The sequence below is a fragment of the Schistocerca piceifrons genome, chromosome 5 (assembly GCF_021461385.2).
Source record: "Schistocerca piceifrons isolate TAMUIC-IGC-003096 chromosome 5, iqSchPice1.1, whole genome shotgun sequence".
Taxonomy (NCBI): domain Eukaryota; kingdom Metazoa; phylum Arthropoda; class Insecta; order Orthoptera; family Acrididae; genus Schistocerca; species Schistocerca piceifrons.
The window spans coordinates 237,235,683-237,252,995 of record NC_060142.1 but is presented as its reverse complement, the minus strand read 5'-3'; the positions used below and the strand labels follow the sequence as shown (position 1 = coordinate 237,252,995).

Genomic DNA, 17,313 nt, shown 5'->3' with positions numbered 1-17,313 from the left:
GCATATTGTGAACGTCAATGACTTGAGACAAGCTGGATATTGTCTTAATTTCCAATGAAAACTCTGCTGCCAAAATGACACACTGAGTTCTATCTGACTAGAAGGTCTTAGCGCAGTGATAAACTGAATCAGATATTTCATGACTAGAAAGTCCTAGTGCAGTGATAAACTGAATCAGATATTTCATAAGTCAGATATTTCATAAGTATGAATTCACTTCCTTAAACTAAGAAGCAGAGTTCCCCTGAGAAACAAAGTGCTCTTCTTACTGGATCTGGCTCTTGTGACTCGAAAGAGTGAGCCTTCTTTCACAAGATCTGCTCCAGGAACCCATGCTGGTTAGGCAATTGTTCCAGCCTCATGAAAGTCACCATATCTTACCATATACATGCCCCAGAAATTTGCTAGAACTTAACAAAAGGAATAAAGGTATGGATTTTTAATCATCATTGCTCAGAGCCTTCTTAAAATATATTTGTTGCACATGGAGCATGGGATATCAATTCAAAATATGTCAAAATGGATGGGTGAACAGTTCAAATTTAACCTGGCTGACAGATTTCTAAGACCTTAATAACTATGACAAGTAACTAATGTATTATTCTTATGCTCTATATTTTATTCCACAGTGGATATAATTGAAATTCTAGATAATTAATATGAAATATGACCAAACTAATTCTTTATGGACTGTAAGAGTTTAGTGGACTGCCTAGAAGTATTTTTTTTCTCAAAACATTCATACAAGACTACCAACTAATAGGAGAAGCTGTAAGCAGTATTCTCTAAACAAGTTTCTCAAAATGATTGTAATGCCTGAAAAATATGTTACTGCAATCAGTTTGCCATTTTGATAAAATCAGCATTCTCTTATCACTTTAGAGAGCTGACAGACAACCATTTAATCATGTAACAAATAATTTTTTTTTCTCTTGAAAATCTGCAAACACAAATAAAACATAAAGTTCAATTGAATAAATACTTCAGTATGACTATCTTGAGTGAATTCGTCTTGTTTCTTGGACACTTACATAAAACTTTTGACAGCTGTATTATTCAGGGACTAGAATCTGGGAAAATGGTTTCAAATACAAAAGCAAATAGCATACGAGATCTGTTCAAAAAATTCTGGAAGATTAATAATTTCAGACCAAAGGTGTGTTGGAGTGACATGTGGTTGCCATACCTGATATGCCTGTTTTTAATGTGTAATTGCCAGAAGTTTCATTGTTGTACATCTGTTAGTTATTATTCAGTGCTGTATTGAGTAGAACATTGTGTCACACAGTTTGCAAATTTCGAGAGGGCAGAATTAGAAGAGCAACATGTCTGCATTAAATTTTGCATGAAACTCAAGAAAACATTTACAGAGACACACCAAATGATGCAGAAGGCCTACAGTGATGAGTACTTAAGCCATACACACAGTTTAGAAACAGCCAAACAAAAGTTAAAGCCAACCCTCACACAGGATGCCCTTCGACATTTACCGACGACACTCATGTCAGGAATGTCAAAGAAAATGTGCATGCCAATTGAAGACTGACTGTGAGAGAGAATGCAGAAGAATTAACATTTCAGTTGGATCATGCCATGAAATCCTGACACAGCACCTTGGAATGCATTGTGTTGCCACTGAATTCATACCACTGTTCATGAGTTATGACTAGAAAGATCTTCACCTCACAATCTGTGATGAGTTTTCAAATCACACAAATGAGAACAAGTTGTTCTTTAAGATAATCATAACTGGTGCTGAGACTTGGATCTATGGTTATATTGTTGAGACTAACGTTCTCTCTTCCCAGTGGGTTGGAAAGGTTCTCCAAGAGCAAATAAAGCTCGTCAAGTCAGGTCAAATGTCAAAGTCATGTTGATAGTTTTCTTTGACTGTGAAGGTTTAGTTAATTCTGAAATCACGCCATAGCGAAAAACTGTTAACTGATGGTCTATTGGGACAGTGATAAAGTATGACAGCAGTGAAAAAGTATGACAAGGAAACAGCCTGAAATGTGGCAAGGCAATTCATGGCTCTTGTATCACGATCATGCACCTGCACATTCAGCTCTGTTGGTGCATGACTATTGCACAAAAAACAAAATCACTGTGCTGCCTCATTCTCCATACTCTCCAGACCTGACTGCTGAAGACTTTTTTGTTTCCAAAGTCAAAAACCCAACTGAAAGGATGAAGACTTGGAATGATAGATGAGATAAAAGGAAATTTGCAGATGGCACTTCTTGCGATCCAGCAAGAGGTGCGCCAAGACTGTTTCCGGAAGTGAAATGGCATTGGGAGTGGTTTATCAATTGTGGAGGAGAGTATTTCAAAGGACACCATGCACAATAAGTAAACAATAAACATAGAAAAAATTTGTGGATGAAGTTTCAGAAGTTTTTGCAGAGCCCTCATACTTGAGTCCCAGCCACATAATAAATAAATAAATAAAATACAGAAGAAAATCGTATCATCAATTTGTTATCCATCATTCGCAGTGTTTGAACAGAATACACAAGCAGTTATAAGTATGTTCTACTTCAATATTCCATAAAGTATGTCTTGACATGCTTTCTAATGTAGTAACTCTGTTTGACGTATTTCTCATTTTACCACACATGGACCTATAAAAATGGTTATTCATTACTTCAAACAATGGAACATTGAGGATGGAATGTAACAATACTATGAAAACGAAAGTTGCTATTCACCATATAGCAGAGATGCTGAGTTGCTGATAGGCACAACAAAAAGACTGTCACAAATAAAGCTTTCAGCCATTAAGGTCTTCGTCAGCAATGCCATTAAAGTCTTTGTCAGCAATAGACAACAGACACAAATACATACACACTCACACAAACACACCTCACACACACAACTGCAGTCTCAGACAACCGAACCCACACTGCAAGCAGCAGCACCAGTGCATGATGGGAGTGGCTACTGGATGGGGGTAAGGAGGAGGCTGGGGTGGGGACTGGGAGGGATGGTATAGTGGGGGTGGCAGACAGTGAAGTGCTGCAGGTTAGATGGAGGGCAGAGGAGAGGGGGGGAGGGGGAGGGCGAGGGGGAGGGAGTAATGGAAAAGGAGAGAAGTAAAAAGACTGGGTGTGATGATGGAATGATAGCTATGTAGTGCTGGAATGGCAACAAGGAAGAAGCTGGATGGGTGAGGACACTGACTAACGAAGGTTGTGGCCAAGAGGGTTATGGGAACGTAGGATGTATTGCAGGGAAAGTTCCCACCAGCACAATTCAGAAAAGCTGATGTCGGTGAGAAGGTTCCACATGGCACAGGCTGTGAATCAGTCATTGAAATGAAGGATGTCATGTTTGCGCAGGGTGTTCAGCAACAGGGTGGTCCACTTGTTTCTTGGCCACAGTTCGTGGGTGGCCAGTCATGCCACTCCCCTGCCCTCCGTCTAACATGCAGCACTTCATCATCCGCCACCCCCACTATACTACCCCTCCACCTTCCCACCCCAGCCTCCTCCTTACCCCCACCCAGTCACCACTCCCATCATGCACTGGTGCTGCTGCTCACAGTGTGGTTTCAGTTGCCTGAGACTGCAGTCATGTGTATGTGTGTGTGTGTGTGTGTGTGTGTGTGTGTGTGTGTGTGTGTGTGTGTGTCGTATATTGTTGACAATGGTCTTGATGACTAAAAGCTTTATTTGTGACAGTCTTTTTGTTGTGCCTATCTGCGACTCAGCACCTCCGCTAATGGTGAGTAGCAACTTTCCTTTTCATAATATTATTCATTACTTCCACACATAGCACAACCCACCTAATTGTGTTTTCACAAATGTCATATCTGATTAAAGCCTAAAGCCTTTTTTTATATTATGTGCATCTATCATTGAGGCCACATGAACGTACATTTGGTGTGTGTGTGTGTGTGTGTGTGTGTGTGTGTGTGTGTGTGTGTGTGTGTGTGTGTGTGTGAGAGAGAGAGAGAGAGAGAGAGAGAGCTCTTTGTTATTTCTCTATGGTAAACAAAAGACAATGTGTAAATACCAAATGCTCAATGTAAAATGGTAATTTCTGTGAAAATAATTCCAATGTATAAATTTTGTGTTCAGCAAATATCAGTAATTGTTGTGGATATAGTAAGGAAAGTTCTGGCAGAATGTAATTAATATAGGAGTAAAAAAAATCAGTCACTGAATAGCATTGAGTTGTCAAATATTCACAGAAAAAAGAGAATGAAAACTTACTAGCTTTCAGAACGAATCCTTTGATAAGCTAGAGTACAAATACACACACAAAAAAACCCACACACCTATGCCCCTGCAATACAGCCTAGTTGCCTGTGAACAGCATTTTAACAGTGATGAGAATTTCATGGCTCAATATGCTTAAGGTCTGATGAGGCCTTTCACAGACAGCCACTACCCCTCCATCTCTCTTCCCCATCCACTCCCACCAAACCTAGTCCACAAACAGACTTCTTGTGACAGATCCTCACACAAACCTAATTCTTCAACCACATTCAAGAATGAGGTACAAATGTACACCCATATCTTCATCCAGTCACCCTGGACTGGAACAACTCAACCATATACTCTGCCATGGCTTTTAGTATTTGTTATCATGACCAGAAATGAGGGACATCCTACCCAAGATCCTTTCTACACCTGCTTTAGTCGTATTCCGTAGCCCACTCAACCTACACATCATCCTGGTCCATATACAAATTCTGCTCGAATCTGTGCATAGCTTTTTATGTTTGCATGACAACCAACTAGCTGCCCACCAGAATGAATGGTCACTGCCAAGCTGTGGCCAAGAACAAAGTTGACCACCCACCAGCAACTGCTGAGCAAAACGTGCTCAAGTTCAATCGAGTTCAATGGCTACTTCACAACCTGTGCCACCTGGTTCCTTCCCTCCAGCACCGGAACTATGTAGATGGGAGTTATTGTTGCAACACATCCTTTGTTCCCATAATCCTCCTGGCCTCAAACATCACTAACCCACTCTTCCCACACCCTCTGGCCAGGTCTCCACTTCATCTGTCCTGTCATCCCCTTCCAGTCCACACTTCCATGTCATCGTCACCATGTACCATACCTCACCTGCTCTGGACCTGTGTATCACATGCCTAGCCCATTCCCATGTCACCCCTCCCTCCCTCCTTCCTAGTCAGCACACTTGCCACTTCCTCCTGAGTTGTTAGCTATCCATCCCCAACCCCTCTTCTTGCTTACCACTCTTCCTTCCTTTATGCACCCCAACCTAGTACGTCTGCTGAATTGTAATCCCAGTATTGTGTGTCTAACTGGCACAATGTAGAGACATAGGCATATGTGTGCATATGTGTGTGTCTGTGTACTCTTTTGTCAATGGTTCTTCCAAAAGCTAACAACATTTCTCCCACTTCTGTGTGTGCTTATCAACAACTCAATAGTTACGCTATTTAGTGAGTGGTTTCCTCTGAGTATATTTTTGAAGTCATTCTGAGTCTTGAATATGTATAACAAGATTGACTTTATGTAAAATGTTAAAATACAGCTATACTATGTGGAGTATTGTTTTTCTTATTTATTCAAATACATAACTTATCTGAAAACAGAGATTGGTTTTCATGCCTTTTGAGCCACATCACTGGAGGGAAGTGGTTATGACAAAAAATGAAAGGCAAAATACAAAACAGTACACATTCAAACAACTGATATAAAAATTGTCAGCATTCATCAGATTCGTGTCCTTGAGGTAACTGATTACTATTTGCACTGACAGGAATAGTCAGAATAAATCAAGTTCCTGAGTGTGCACATACTCTATAAAAAGCACTAACGAAATTTATATCTGAGTAAATGCCACCCATCAATCAGGTGCAGGCTGATGGTTGACTTTCAAAACTTTTGTTTGATTTTCCATCCTGAAATATTCCATGATCATAATATTTCACAGTAATTGCAATTTTACATTTTTATTACCCTTTCTCCCATCTCTCCTGGTTCTCCTTTTGGTCCAACCACTACTCCTGATGGGCCTTCTTCATCAAAGGGAAGTACTGCTGGTCTTCCAGTTGGACCACGTTCACCTTTTTGACCTTTATCACCTTTTTGACCTTCAAAACCAAGTCCAATGTTTCCCTTCTCACCTTTGGCACCAGGTGGTCCCCTAGGACCCTGAAACAGGATCATATACACATTGGCTCAATTTCTATAATTTTGAATCTTAATTTACTGTAATGAAAGATTATATTAAAATGCCAGAGTATTTGTAACTGATCACTAAACTACGCTGGTGAGCAACATCAATGTCGAATCATTCAGAAAAAACTATATGCCTTACAGGGTCACTTTATAATGCCCTGAACAGTAACAGCACATACATTAAGAAGAGAAAATGTATCTGAAAAGGCCATCTATGATAAAAAAAAATATTTTTATTAACTGCACATGGGCTGCACTAGTGTTAAAGTTAATCATCAAAATGAAAGAAATAAGGAATCTGACATTTCAGAAGAGAGAGCTTGTAATGACCAAGTTGTGTATCTGGAAATAAGTGTATGTTTAAAAATAAATACATTTCTACTAGACACAGTGAAAATAAAAACACAACAAAAGAAAACTTAAAACCTGAATTTAAATTTTCTAAAGGTGTATTATTAGTGCATACTATATTTGGCATATTTCTTAGCAGCCACTTGATGTTTGGAATCACTTACCATAGGGCCCACCTCTCCCTTAATTCCAGGAAAACCAGATGGTCCAGGACTCCCAGGGAGACCTTGTACACCTCTAACTCCATCAAGGCCCGGTTCACCTTTCTGGCCTTTAGGAAACAGGCCAGCATACGCTGGCTCTCCCTTCTCACCCTTAGAACCTGGAAGACCGGGGATACCACGCGGACCGGATTGTCCAGGGTAACCAGGTGGTCCTTGGGCCCCCTGTAAAACAGAAAAAGTAAATTTTATATTTACACCTTAATTAATCTGGAAACAATTCAAAAATTCTCACAGCAAGGAGAATAGTTAAAGCATTTTCTATCAATATCGCAAACATTATTGCCTACTCTATAGAGAAATATACATCTGTAAGTGATTCAAAATTCCTTTATGATTGCCCACCACATAATTTCTGCATTTCGCAAGAGGAATGACAGCAATTTATTTAATTGAAGAATTGCAAAAGACATGAGCACTTACCAAACAGGGCATTTTAAAAATTAATTTTATTACAGATTGTATATCCAACAATACTTACATCTGTCCCATTGCAACCATCAACACCCGGAAGACCTGGAGGACCTGGGAAGCCCTGTTGCCCAGGAACACCATTGGTTCCAGGAAATCCTGGCATCCCCATTTTCCCCTGCAAAAATTCATGGAAAAAATGAAATAGTTGATTATAATATATGCAGATTTTTTAATTATTTTGAACTGGAACAAAAATGACGTTTCCACCTTATCAAAAATATTTTCATTTCCCAAGATCTCATTCACAATTTTTCTGTAAAAGAAGATGTCTTGTACAAAAAATTAATAATTTAGAAGAGCTTGCATTATATCTCCTGTCACATTACCTTTCCAAAATACATTACAGTATTCACTGAAATATTCTGGAAATCCATGTTCATTACAATTAATTTGTTCAGTATATATTTTCTCTCTGCTATACTTTTCATTAAGTGATTACATTCTTCTTGCTTTTTTTATCCTCTTTTAATTTATTTTTGACTGACTCTAAATGTAATATGGCTGAAAACATGTGTCTATTTATGGCTATCATTAGCTAAGCTTCAGTTTTACAGCAGTGCTTTCTCACCAATAAAATAAAGTTAGAAAATACTCGACACTTTAAGACAATTCAATAATTTAGAAATACTAACATACCCTGTCACCTTTCAACCCACGAGGTCCTTGTGGTCCAGGTTCCCCTTTGTCTCCTTTAGGCCCAGGAGGACCTTCCATTCCAGGATGTCCCTGCTGACCTTGCAGTCCTGGAATACCAGGAAGGCCTGGAGGACCCTAGAATTTAAAGTATAATGGCAATGGTACAAAAGTTCAGTACTTTCAGAAATTCAAACAAACTAATCATTGTCACCAACTCTAATACTACTACTGTCTCCATGCGTATAAACTAAATTGCCTAAATTATGATAATTACATAATTACAATAAATAAAAAGTAAAGTATAAGAACAAATAATTAAGTGAGTTATTGCAGTGTGCAAGATTTATACTGGAAAAAAGTGGAAAAAAGACACGTATTTTATGTTTGTTATATTAGTCACAAGATTCACTGCAATAAAGTAAATTCCAAGCAAACTTCATAAACCTAAAAACAAAAATTAAGTTTGACATATTCTCATATGGTGTGTAATGATGTGAATTTTTATTTTACCACATTATCTGCCTAGTTGCTACTAAAGCATTGTATTCAGATAGCAAAAATGAGAAGAACTTTCAGATGTGCTTAAAAAACTGTTATTAATAACTTCTTACCCTTGATCCTTTCTCAGCGAAACATTTCGGTATGCAGTTCGTAGATGGCGTACAGTTACCCCTCGGGTTGCTAGGAACAATTTCATAATTGCTGGGTGGTCTACTACCTGAATCCGTTCTTCCATATAGACCATAAGTTCTATTGTAGGAAGGTGGAAAGTAGTCCTGAAAAGAAGTTAGTAGATACTTAGTTTCAGAAATTTTATGTCAATAAATTTAGTTGATGCATAAAAAGTAATAAATTCAACAAAAGTTACTGAACAAAATAAACAGTCTTAAAGAGAAATACTGCCTGTTGCAACAGATAATTCTGTGACAAATTCTGTGACAAAATTTAGATGCATGACAGTAGTTTATTTAACTAAGTTAGACTAGATGCATCAGTAGGTGTCTTCCTATATTTAATAGGAGACACTGCTACCATACATAATCGGTCATGTAAAAAACTCATTGAGTCAAATAAATAACATGTTCCTGCAGAAAACTGCACATCATGCCTGTTACTTGTCTCTGTGAGAAATATGAGAACTGTCTCAGTTTTGAGTGAGTAGCAGCACATGACCGAATGACACAAACTATGGAAATTTACTGGTCTGTGTTTTAGTTATTCATATGCTGTAGTGGGAGAAAAATAACATTTACCAGAAAAATATTAGTTGATATTCAAATGAAAGAAAGCCTAAATCATACCAACATTATTCCACTTTCATGACAGATTTTATGTTCATGAGTCTCACCATATGCCTTTTCTAATACCAGACTGTCACAATGACATATTGGAAGAAAGTTGAGTACATCTACATCAATACTCTGTGAATCACTGAGAAGATCATGAAAAGGAATACTTTTTATTCTACCATATTTAGTGTCCTTCCCATTCCATTCGTGAATGGAGTGTGAAAAGAATGACTGCTTGTGACCTGAGTATGAACCATTAATTGCCTAATTTTGCCAGTGCACACTCTACTGGCTGTCTGAATGATGGTTCTTGAGGTTTTCTATGGTGGTCTGTCTATAAGATGGGAATGTTAAGCCTTGCAGTCCCCACAGTGCTATTCATAAGGCTGGCACTGGATTGCACTCTCGCTCTTGTCTCATTGTCATACAACACAAAAATGACACCAAACCTTATAAACACCCATTTCAATTACTTTCATTCAATAATCATGCTTAAGGCACAACTCTCATACACTACTGGCCATTAAAATTGCTACACCAAGAAGAAATACACATGATAAATGGGCATTCATTAAACAAATATATTATACTAGAACTGACTTGCGATTACATTTTCACGCAATTTGGGTGCATAGATCCTGAGAAATCAGTACCTAGAACAACCACCTCCGGCCGTAATAACAGCCTTGATACGCCTGGGCATTGAGTCAAACAGAGCTTGGATGGCGTGTACAGGTACAGCTGCCCATGCAACTTCAACACGATACCACAGTTCATCAAGGGTAGTGACTGGTGTATTGTGACGAGCCAATTGCTCGGCCACCATTGACCAGACGTTTTCATTTGGTGAGAGATCTGGAGAATGTGCTGGCCAGGGTAGGAGTCGAACAATTTCTGTATCCAGAAAGGCCCGTGCAGGACCTGCAACATGTGGTCGTGCATTATCCTGCTGAAATGTAGGGTTTCGCAGGGATCGAATGAAGGGTAGAACCACGGGTCATAACACATCTGAAATGTAACGTCCACTGTTCAAAGTGCCATCAATGCGAACAAGAGCTGACTGAGATGTGTAACCAATGGCACCCCCATACCACCACGCCGGGTGATACACCAGTATGGCGATGACGAATGCACGCTTCCAATGTGTGTTTACCGTGATGTCGCCAAACACAGATGCGACCATCATGATGCTGTAAACAGAACCTGGATTCATCCGAAAAAAATGACGTTTTGCCATTCGTGCACCCAGGTTCGTCGTTGAGTACGCCATCGCAGGCACTCCTGTCTGTGAGGCAGCGTCAAGGGTAACCGCAGCCATGGTCTCCGAGCTGATAGTTCATGCTGCTGCAAACGCCGTCAAACTGTTGTTGCAGATGTTTGTTGTCTTGCAAACGTCCCCATCAGTTGACTCAGGGATCGAGATGTGGCTGCACGATCCGTTACAGCCATGCAGATAATGTGCCTATCATCTCGACTGCTAGTGATACGAGGCCGTTGGGATCCACCACGGCGTTCCGTATTACCCTCCTGAACCCACTGATTCCATATTCTGCTACAGTCATTGGATCTCGACCAACGCGAGCAGCGATGTCGTGATACAATGAACCGCAATCGCGACAGGCTACAATCCGACCTTTATCAAGGTCAGAAACGTGATGGTACGCATTTCTCCTCCTTACACGAGGCATCACATCAACGTTTCACCAGGTAACGCCGGTCAACTGCTGTTTGTGTATGAGAAATCGGTTGGAAGCTTTCCTCACGTCAGCACGTTTTAGGTGTCGCCACTGGCGCCAACCTTATGTGAATGCTCTGAAAAGCTAATCATTTGCATATCACAGCATCTTCTTCCAGTCTGTTAAATTTCGCGTCTGTAGCACGTCATCTTCGTGGTGTAGCAATTTTAATGGCCAGTAGTGTATATTCAGTAGAAAGGGGACCATTATGTATGGAAGAATACAAATCTTTCTGATTATGTGGCTTAACAACCCCTAAGGCCCATTTCACACTGGGACACTGGTGACGGTCGCTAGTGATGGTCACCAGTGACTGTGGTGAACACTCCTAGATCACTGGTGTCCAACACCACAGGCATTGCCAACTGATTAGTTAGTGAAATGAACTTGTACAGGGGTAGCAACTAAATTTCGACAGCCTTTTATGGTCCGAAAAATAAGGTATTAAATTTGAAAAAAGAACATGCAACCTACCAATTTTGTTTTTCTCATCCATGCTCTTCTCATTTGAAATTAGGCACAAACTTTTACAATTTCTTGCCACGCATTCTTTTTCATCACTTTGTTGCTATAGTCATCACTTTTCACATCCCAAATAGCAGGACGACTTTCTACTTCACTTAAAAAATCTTCCATGTTAATCAAATCTAATCTCATGGCTACAATGTGTACAGTATAATGTACAATGAATGTTTCGCATCACTGTCTCAGAAATGACTGCCTGTCGGTTGGCAAATCTGCAACACTATGTCTGTGATCTGTTTCCCAGTGTGAACACTCCAGTTCAAACTAATGCACGTCTGGCGGTGACTGCTGTAAACGCAGTGACCCTGTCCGTCACATGTGGCGACGGTGAGTCACTGCTGGGTCACAGTGTCTCGGTGAGGCACTACGGTGTCCCGGTATGAATGCTCCTGTTCAAACCTCTGTCGCTGACCGTCGCTGGGGACCGTCACCAATGTCACAGTGTGAAACGGGCCTAAGAGTCACACAGCCAAAAATACCATATGACCCATTTTTTTATTTCTTTTGTCCGCACTTAGACTGGTATATGGTTTTCTTATGGCTTCTGTCGATATTTTACTCCTTTTTTTGTCTTCTCTTTTAGCTTTTCTTGCTATGCAATTCCTGCATTCGAGAATTTACCTATATCCCACAGATGTAGGTTTCTCTTCCTCTTAAGCTGTCACGGGGGAGAGTCTTGTACCACCTTGGTCCACGTGTTGTGTAGTACCTGTCCTACTTTGTGTGTGTGTTTGTGTATTTTAAACATATCTTATACTGTGCATTTTAGGTGTGAATGTGGAACGAGATCAGCATTCTGTAAGTCTCTGTGGAAGCCCACACGCAAGCTGTCCAGTGTATGACAACACAGACTGCTTGTCTACAGGCGAAGAGCTGATTCATGTCCGTTATCTGTCTCATACCCGAAATACATCTTAGTGCACTATTACACCCAGACAAATTTACGTTCCTTTCAACAGAATGCTACTGTCTGGGTACACATGTTATTCCATTATGGCTGTTAACTACAGTAAAACTCACTGTTGAATCGTAATTTATTACTATTTGCGCAGACTAAGTTGACATTCGGTGTGGTGACTGATGGGAGCGACAGTAAATGGGAAATGCCACTCCCACCAGCCATCACGCCATGTGTCAACGTAGTGTGCACGGACTTTTCTTTTTATTACATTTCCTTACTTGGACATAACTTTTGTTATGTCACTGCATCTTGTCCTCCCGTGCTTCACGGACGATTCATGTTACTCTCACTAAGAATAATTTGTTGCATGAAGTAACTTGCTTAAAACAAACAAACTGAGATAAGATGTGGCGGAGTTCTGCAGTATGTCGTATGTGTCAAGGAATGTGTGGCATCCTGTATCCAGAACTCAACACATTGCTGGTGACTATAGTAAGAGGTCGACTGGTAATTACTGTTGATGAGCTCATATTGGCGCTGAAGCGAGCCAAGACCGACGCCAGTAATGTAATGCGCCGGATCACTGCGTAATAGCTAAACGCAGGACAGTAGTTGCGCAACCCGCATATCTAGTAAGCTGTGTGGGTTGCTGCTGCTATGTGCCGCAGGCGATCCGTATTCTCTTCCCAAAAATAGAAACGCTATTTGCTCCGTTTATTTTCTTTTATTCTAATCCTAATACTGCGTTGAGTACCTATTATTCTATAATAAAAAGACTTATTACTCAATACCACTCACCATTCTTTTTGTTAGAGTAACTCAAACTCGTTTTTTCACTAGACACTGTGACGGTTGCTTTTTGTAATACGCTGCGCAACCACATTTTCGAAACCCCGTAATTGTCTTCCATTTCCATGCAGCAGTTTAAAATTTGCCTCAAAGGAGCCTACAACCTACCGCTGTAATGGTGGAAAAGGGTGGCATCCTGCGACCTCACCCTCGGGCTAGGACACGCATTAAACAGCAAGACGTCGACACGTGCAAGAAAAAGGGCAGAGCTTAGGAGGTAACGTGATGTGTAAGATGGGTTAATGATGCCACACTGGCACCAAAATTAATCACACTTCTACCTAACGCCACTCCTCTGCGATGGGGAAATGCCCAGCACTGAAATCACGCGGTCTTCTTATGAGTGGCAGAGCAAAGCATTTCGGACACCGCTCTTAGTATCGACAAGAAAAGGCCTCAGGGGGATGCCACAAAGGGCGTCAATAAAACCACCCCTTCTCTTTGGGCGATGATTCCCACACATTTCGCTGTCGGAAACGACAGTTCGCATTGTGACGGGCAAAGGGACGACGTTCTTGACAATCTTTGACGCTGATGACAACCCCCGGATAATTCAATTCTTCTCTAAGGAGATCGTCGACCTGCAAATCAACTGAAAGTGACTGCACCCCTTTGGAGCATGGCGCGAACGCAATTTTTGCTCCGGTGCACAGGGTAAAACCACTGGGGTCCATTCAAAACCATTTGATGAAATTCGAACGTGATCCGAAGCAGCAAAGTGCTTTTTCAGCCCTCCTGTTTTGCGCCATCTGTGGCGTGATCATGGGTGGCTACAACGTTGACATGTGCGTGAATAAAACGGCAAAGGGTCACTCTATGACCCCCAGTTCGGCAACACCCTCGGTGCAGACATGCAACTACAAACAAACTAATAATTAATTACGTAAGTTTTTTTCATACCATAATTAAAACGTTATGACTGTGGTGTAACGGGCCATTTATTTTTTTTCCTCTGCAAAATATTAAATTCAAATACCGGGTGGTTATAATTAAAGCGCAGCTACTCACAGACGTCCAGCCTGGGCTGTAATCATTGTATGTCGGCGAAACTTCGTTGCTATTTTAATGTGTTAATGTGGAACCGAACGACGCTGGAAAAAAATTAGATTCAATTTTGGCCAGCAGATGCAAATCTGGTGCTGTAAATGTAAGAAATTCATATAACAATGTTTCCACATGTAATGGATTAGGAATGGGACGTGGACAGAAAAACGTCAAACAAGTGGTTTTATTATTAACTGCCGCTTACACGGTTTCAACTGTATGGCCAATGTGGACGTCGACGAGATGCTGTACAAGGACAGATTTGGACCTGGTGGCCAAAATTGAGACTAATTTTTTGTTCCACGTTAACGCATTAGAATATCTACCAAGTTTCACTGCCATTCGATATAGATACAGCTCACACTGGGTCTCCGTGAGTAACTGCACTTTAATTATAACCACCCGGAGTAAGTGAGGAATGGTATTAATTTCGGACTGTTGCTGAGTGAGGGGAGAAGGGCGGCAAGTGAGGAGAAATCCCTTTGTTAGTACTTATGGTACACACGTCATGTGCACATCGAAAATTCCGCGCCACAGTACCGTATGAGGCACGTCACGTACACATCGAAATCTCCGCGCCACAGTACCATATCACACCACTAGAGGGGCCAAAACAAAATGGTGCAGCCCACTGATAAGGCAGAGTACTGTGGGGTAATTGACATAGCGGGTAGGGTTTGGCAAGTTCCAAGACAAGCAGTACAAACTTATGGCCTACCATGAAGGGCAACAAAACGGGGCGCAGACTATCATCGAGGTACTGCTGTGCTGTAAGGGTGACTGTTGGTATCTCGTCGCTGTCCGGTCTCGGGACACATCTTCGCTGGTCATCAGGTCTCAGTTCTAAGGGGGACACATCACTGAAGACAATTCTACTCCAGTCAGTGAGATGCCAAACCCAATCTTGGCTAGTAAAGTCGCCAGAACTCTCTCCAATTGGGAACGTTTGGAGCATTATGGGCAGGGCACTCCAACCACCTCGTGATTTTGACTACCTAACGCGCCAGTTGGACACAGTTTGGCACAATATCCTTCACGAGGACATCCAGCAACTCTGTCAATCAATGTCAAGCCGAATAGCAGTTCCTTAAGCGCTAGAGTTGAGCCAACGCGTTACTGAATTGTAATCATTTGTTTGTCTGTAGATGTAGATCACATCTACCGTTTTCCGTCTCGTTTGAATAACTCCTCCTTGATGCGTCTTTTCTTTTTGTCTTAGAGTGTAGTTGACGGTGGTCAAAGGAGAGACCGGCAATAGCAAGAAGAGCGTTTCTGAAAATGATGAATTTGTTAACTTCTAATATAAATTTAAGTGTTACGAAACCTTTTCTGAAGGTATTTGTTTCAAATGGCTCTGAGCACTATGGGACTTAACATCTATGGTCATCAGTCCCCTAGAACTTAGAACTACTTAAACCTAACTAACCTAAGGACAGCACACAACACCCAGTCATCACGAGGCAGAGAAAATCCCGGACCCCGCCGGGAATCGAACCCGGGAACCCGGGCGCGGAAAGCGAGAACGCTACCGCACGACCACGAGCTGCAGGCGGTATTTGTTTGAAGTATAGCCTTTTACGGAAGTGAAACGTGGACGAGGATAAACGATTCAGCCAAAAAGAGACTAGAAGCTTTCGAAATAAAGTGCTTCAGATGAATTCTGAAGGCTGGGTGGGTAGACTGCATAACTAATGAAGACTTAATGAATCGTATTAGGGAGGAGAGGAATTTATGGCACAATTTGACTAAAAGAGAGGATCCAGATTCATTAAGGGATCGTCAGTTTGGTAATGGAGGGTAAAAACTGCAGATGGAAACCAAGACTTGAGTATAGTTAGCAGGTTTAGGTGGATGTAGGTTGGTCGGTTGGAGGGAGCAGACCAAACAGGAAGGTCATCGGTCCCATCGGGTTAGGGAAGGAAGTCGGCCGTGCCCTTTCAAAGGAACCATCCAGGCATTTGCCTCAAGCGTTTTAGGGAAACCACGGATAACCTAAATCACGGTATCTAGACGCGGGTTTGAACCGTCGTCCTCCCAAATGCGAGTCCAGGGTGCTAACCACTGCGCCACTTCGCTCGGTAAGTGGACGTAGGTTGCAGTAGTTACGCAGACATGAAGAGTCTTACACAAGATGGGCTAGCGGTGAGAACTGCTTCAAACCAGTGTTTGGACTGAAGACCACAAGAAGAACAACAGCAACAACAACACACGATGACCACACGCCATTCCAATAGTGCCAGTCAATGACGCCCTGTGGAGGTGACGAGGTGGGCTACTATGTCCACGGAACTCAATTTGGTCGGCACCTTTTCCTAAACCTAAAGTCTCCGTCTGAATATTGGTTGTCAGCAATTCTCTTTCTCCATTCCTTTCTGTTTCCTGTTAGTCTCTTCATTTCCTCATGTGAGCCTGCTCCCACATCATATACAGGGTGGGCCATTGATCGTGACCGGGCCAAAATATCTCACGAAATAAGCGTCAAATGAAAAACCTACAAAGAACGAAACTTGTCTAGCTTGAAGGGGGAAACAAGATGGCGCTATGGTTGGCCTGCTAGATGGCACTGCCATGGGTCAAACGGATATCAACTGCGTTTTTTAAAATAGGAACCCCCATTTTTTTATTACATTTTCGTGTAGTACGTAAAGATATATGAATGTTTTAGTTGGACCACTTTTTTCGCTTTGTGATAGATAGCGCTGTAATAGTCACAAACATTTGGCTCACAATTTTAGACGAACAGTTGGTAACAGGTAGGTTTTTTAAATTAAAGTACAGAACGTTGTTACGTTTAAACATTTTATTTTGGTTGTTCCAATGTGATACATGTACCTATGTGAACTTATCATTTCTGAGAACGCATGCTGTTACAGCGTGATTACCTGTAAATACCACATTAATGCAATAAATGCTCAAAATGATGTTTGTCAACCTCAATGCATTTGGCAATACGTGTAACGACATTCCTCTCAACAGCGAATAGTTCGCCTTCCGTAATGTTCGCACATGCATTGAAAATGCGCTGACACATGTTGTCAGGCGTTGTCGGTGGATCACGATAGCAAATATCCTTCAACTTACGCCACAGAAAGAAATCCGGGGACGTCAGATCCGGTGAACGTGCGG

At 41.4% G+C, this 17,313-nt stretch overlaps 1 protein-coding gene across 1 annotated transcript in view; it reads right to left on the bottom strand.

Annotated features, from left to right (window-relative positions):
- Window positions 1–17,313, bottom strand: part of LOC124798180 (collagen alpha-2(IV) chain) — a 277,057-nt gene that overhangs the window by 142,049 nt on the left and 117,695 nt on the right. Inside the window, exons 2-6 of the mRNA XM_047261466.1 lie at window positions 8,455–8,619; window positions 7,844–7,978; window positions 7,215–7,322; window positions 6,677–6,898; window positions 5,940–6,134 (exon numbers count right to left, since the gene is read on the bottom strand). Coding sequence (XP_047117422.1) covers window positions 5,940–6,134; window positions 6,677–6,898; window positions 7,215–7,322; window positions 7,844–7,978; window positions 8,455–8,619 — 825 coding nt within the window. The remainder of the gene's footprint in view (window positions 1–5,939; window positions 6,135–6,676; window positions 6,899–7,214; window positions 7,323–7,843; window positions 7,979–8,454; window positions 8,620–17,313) is intronic.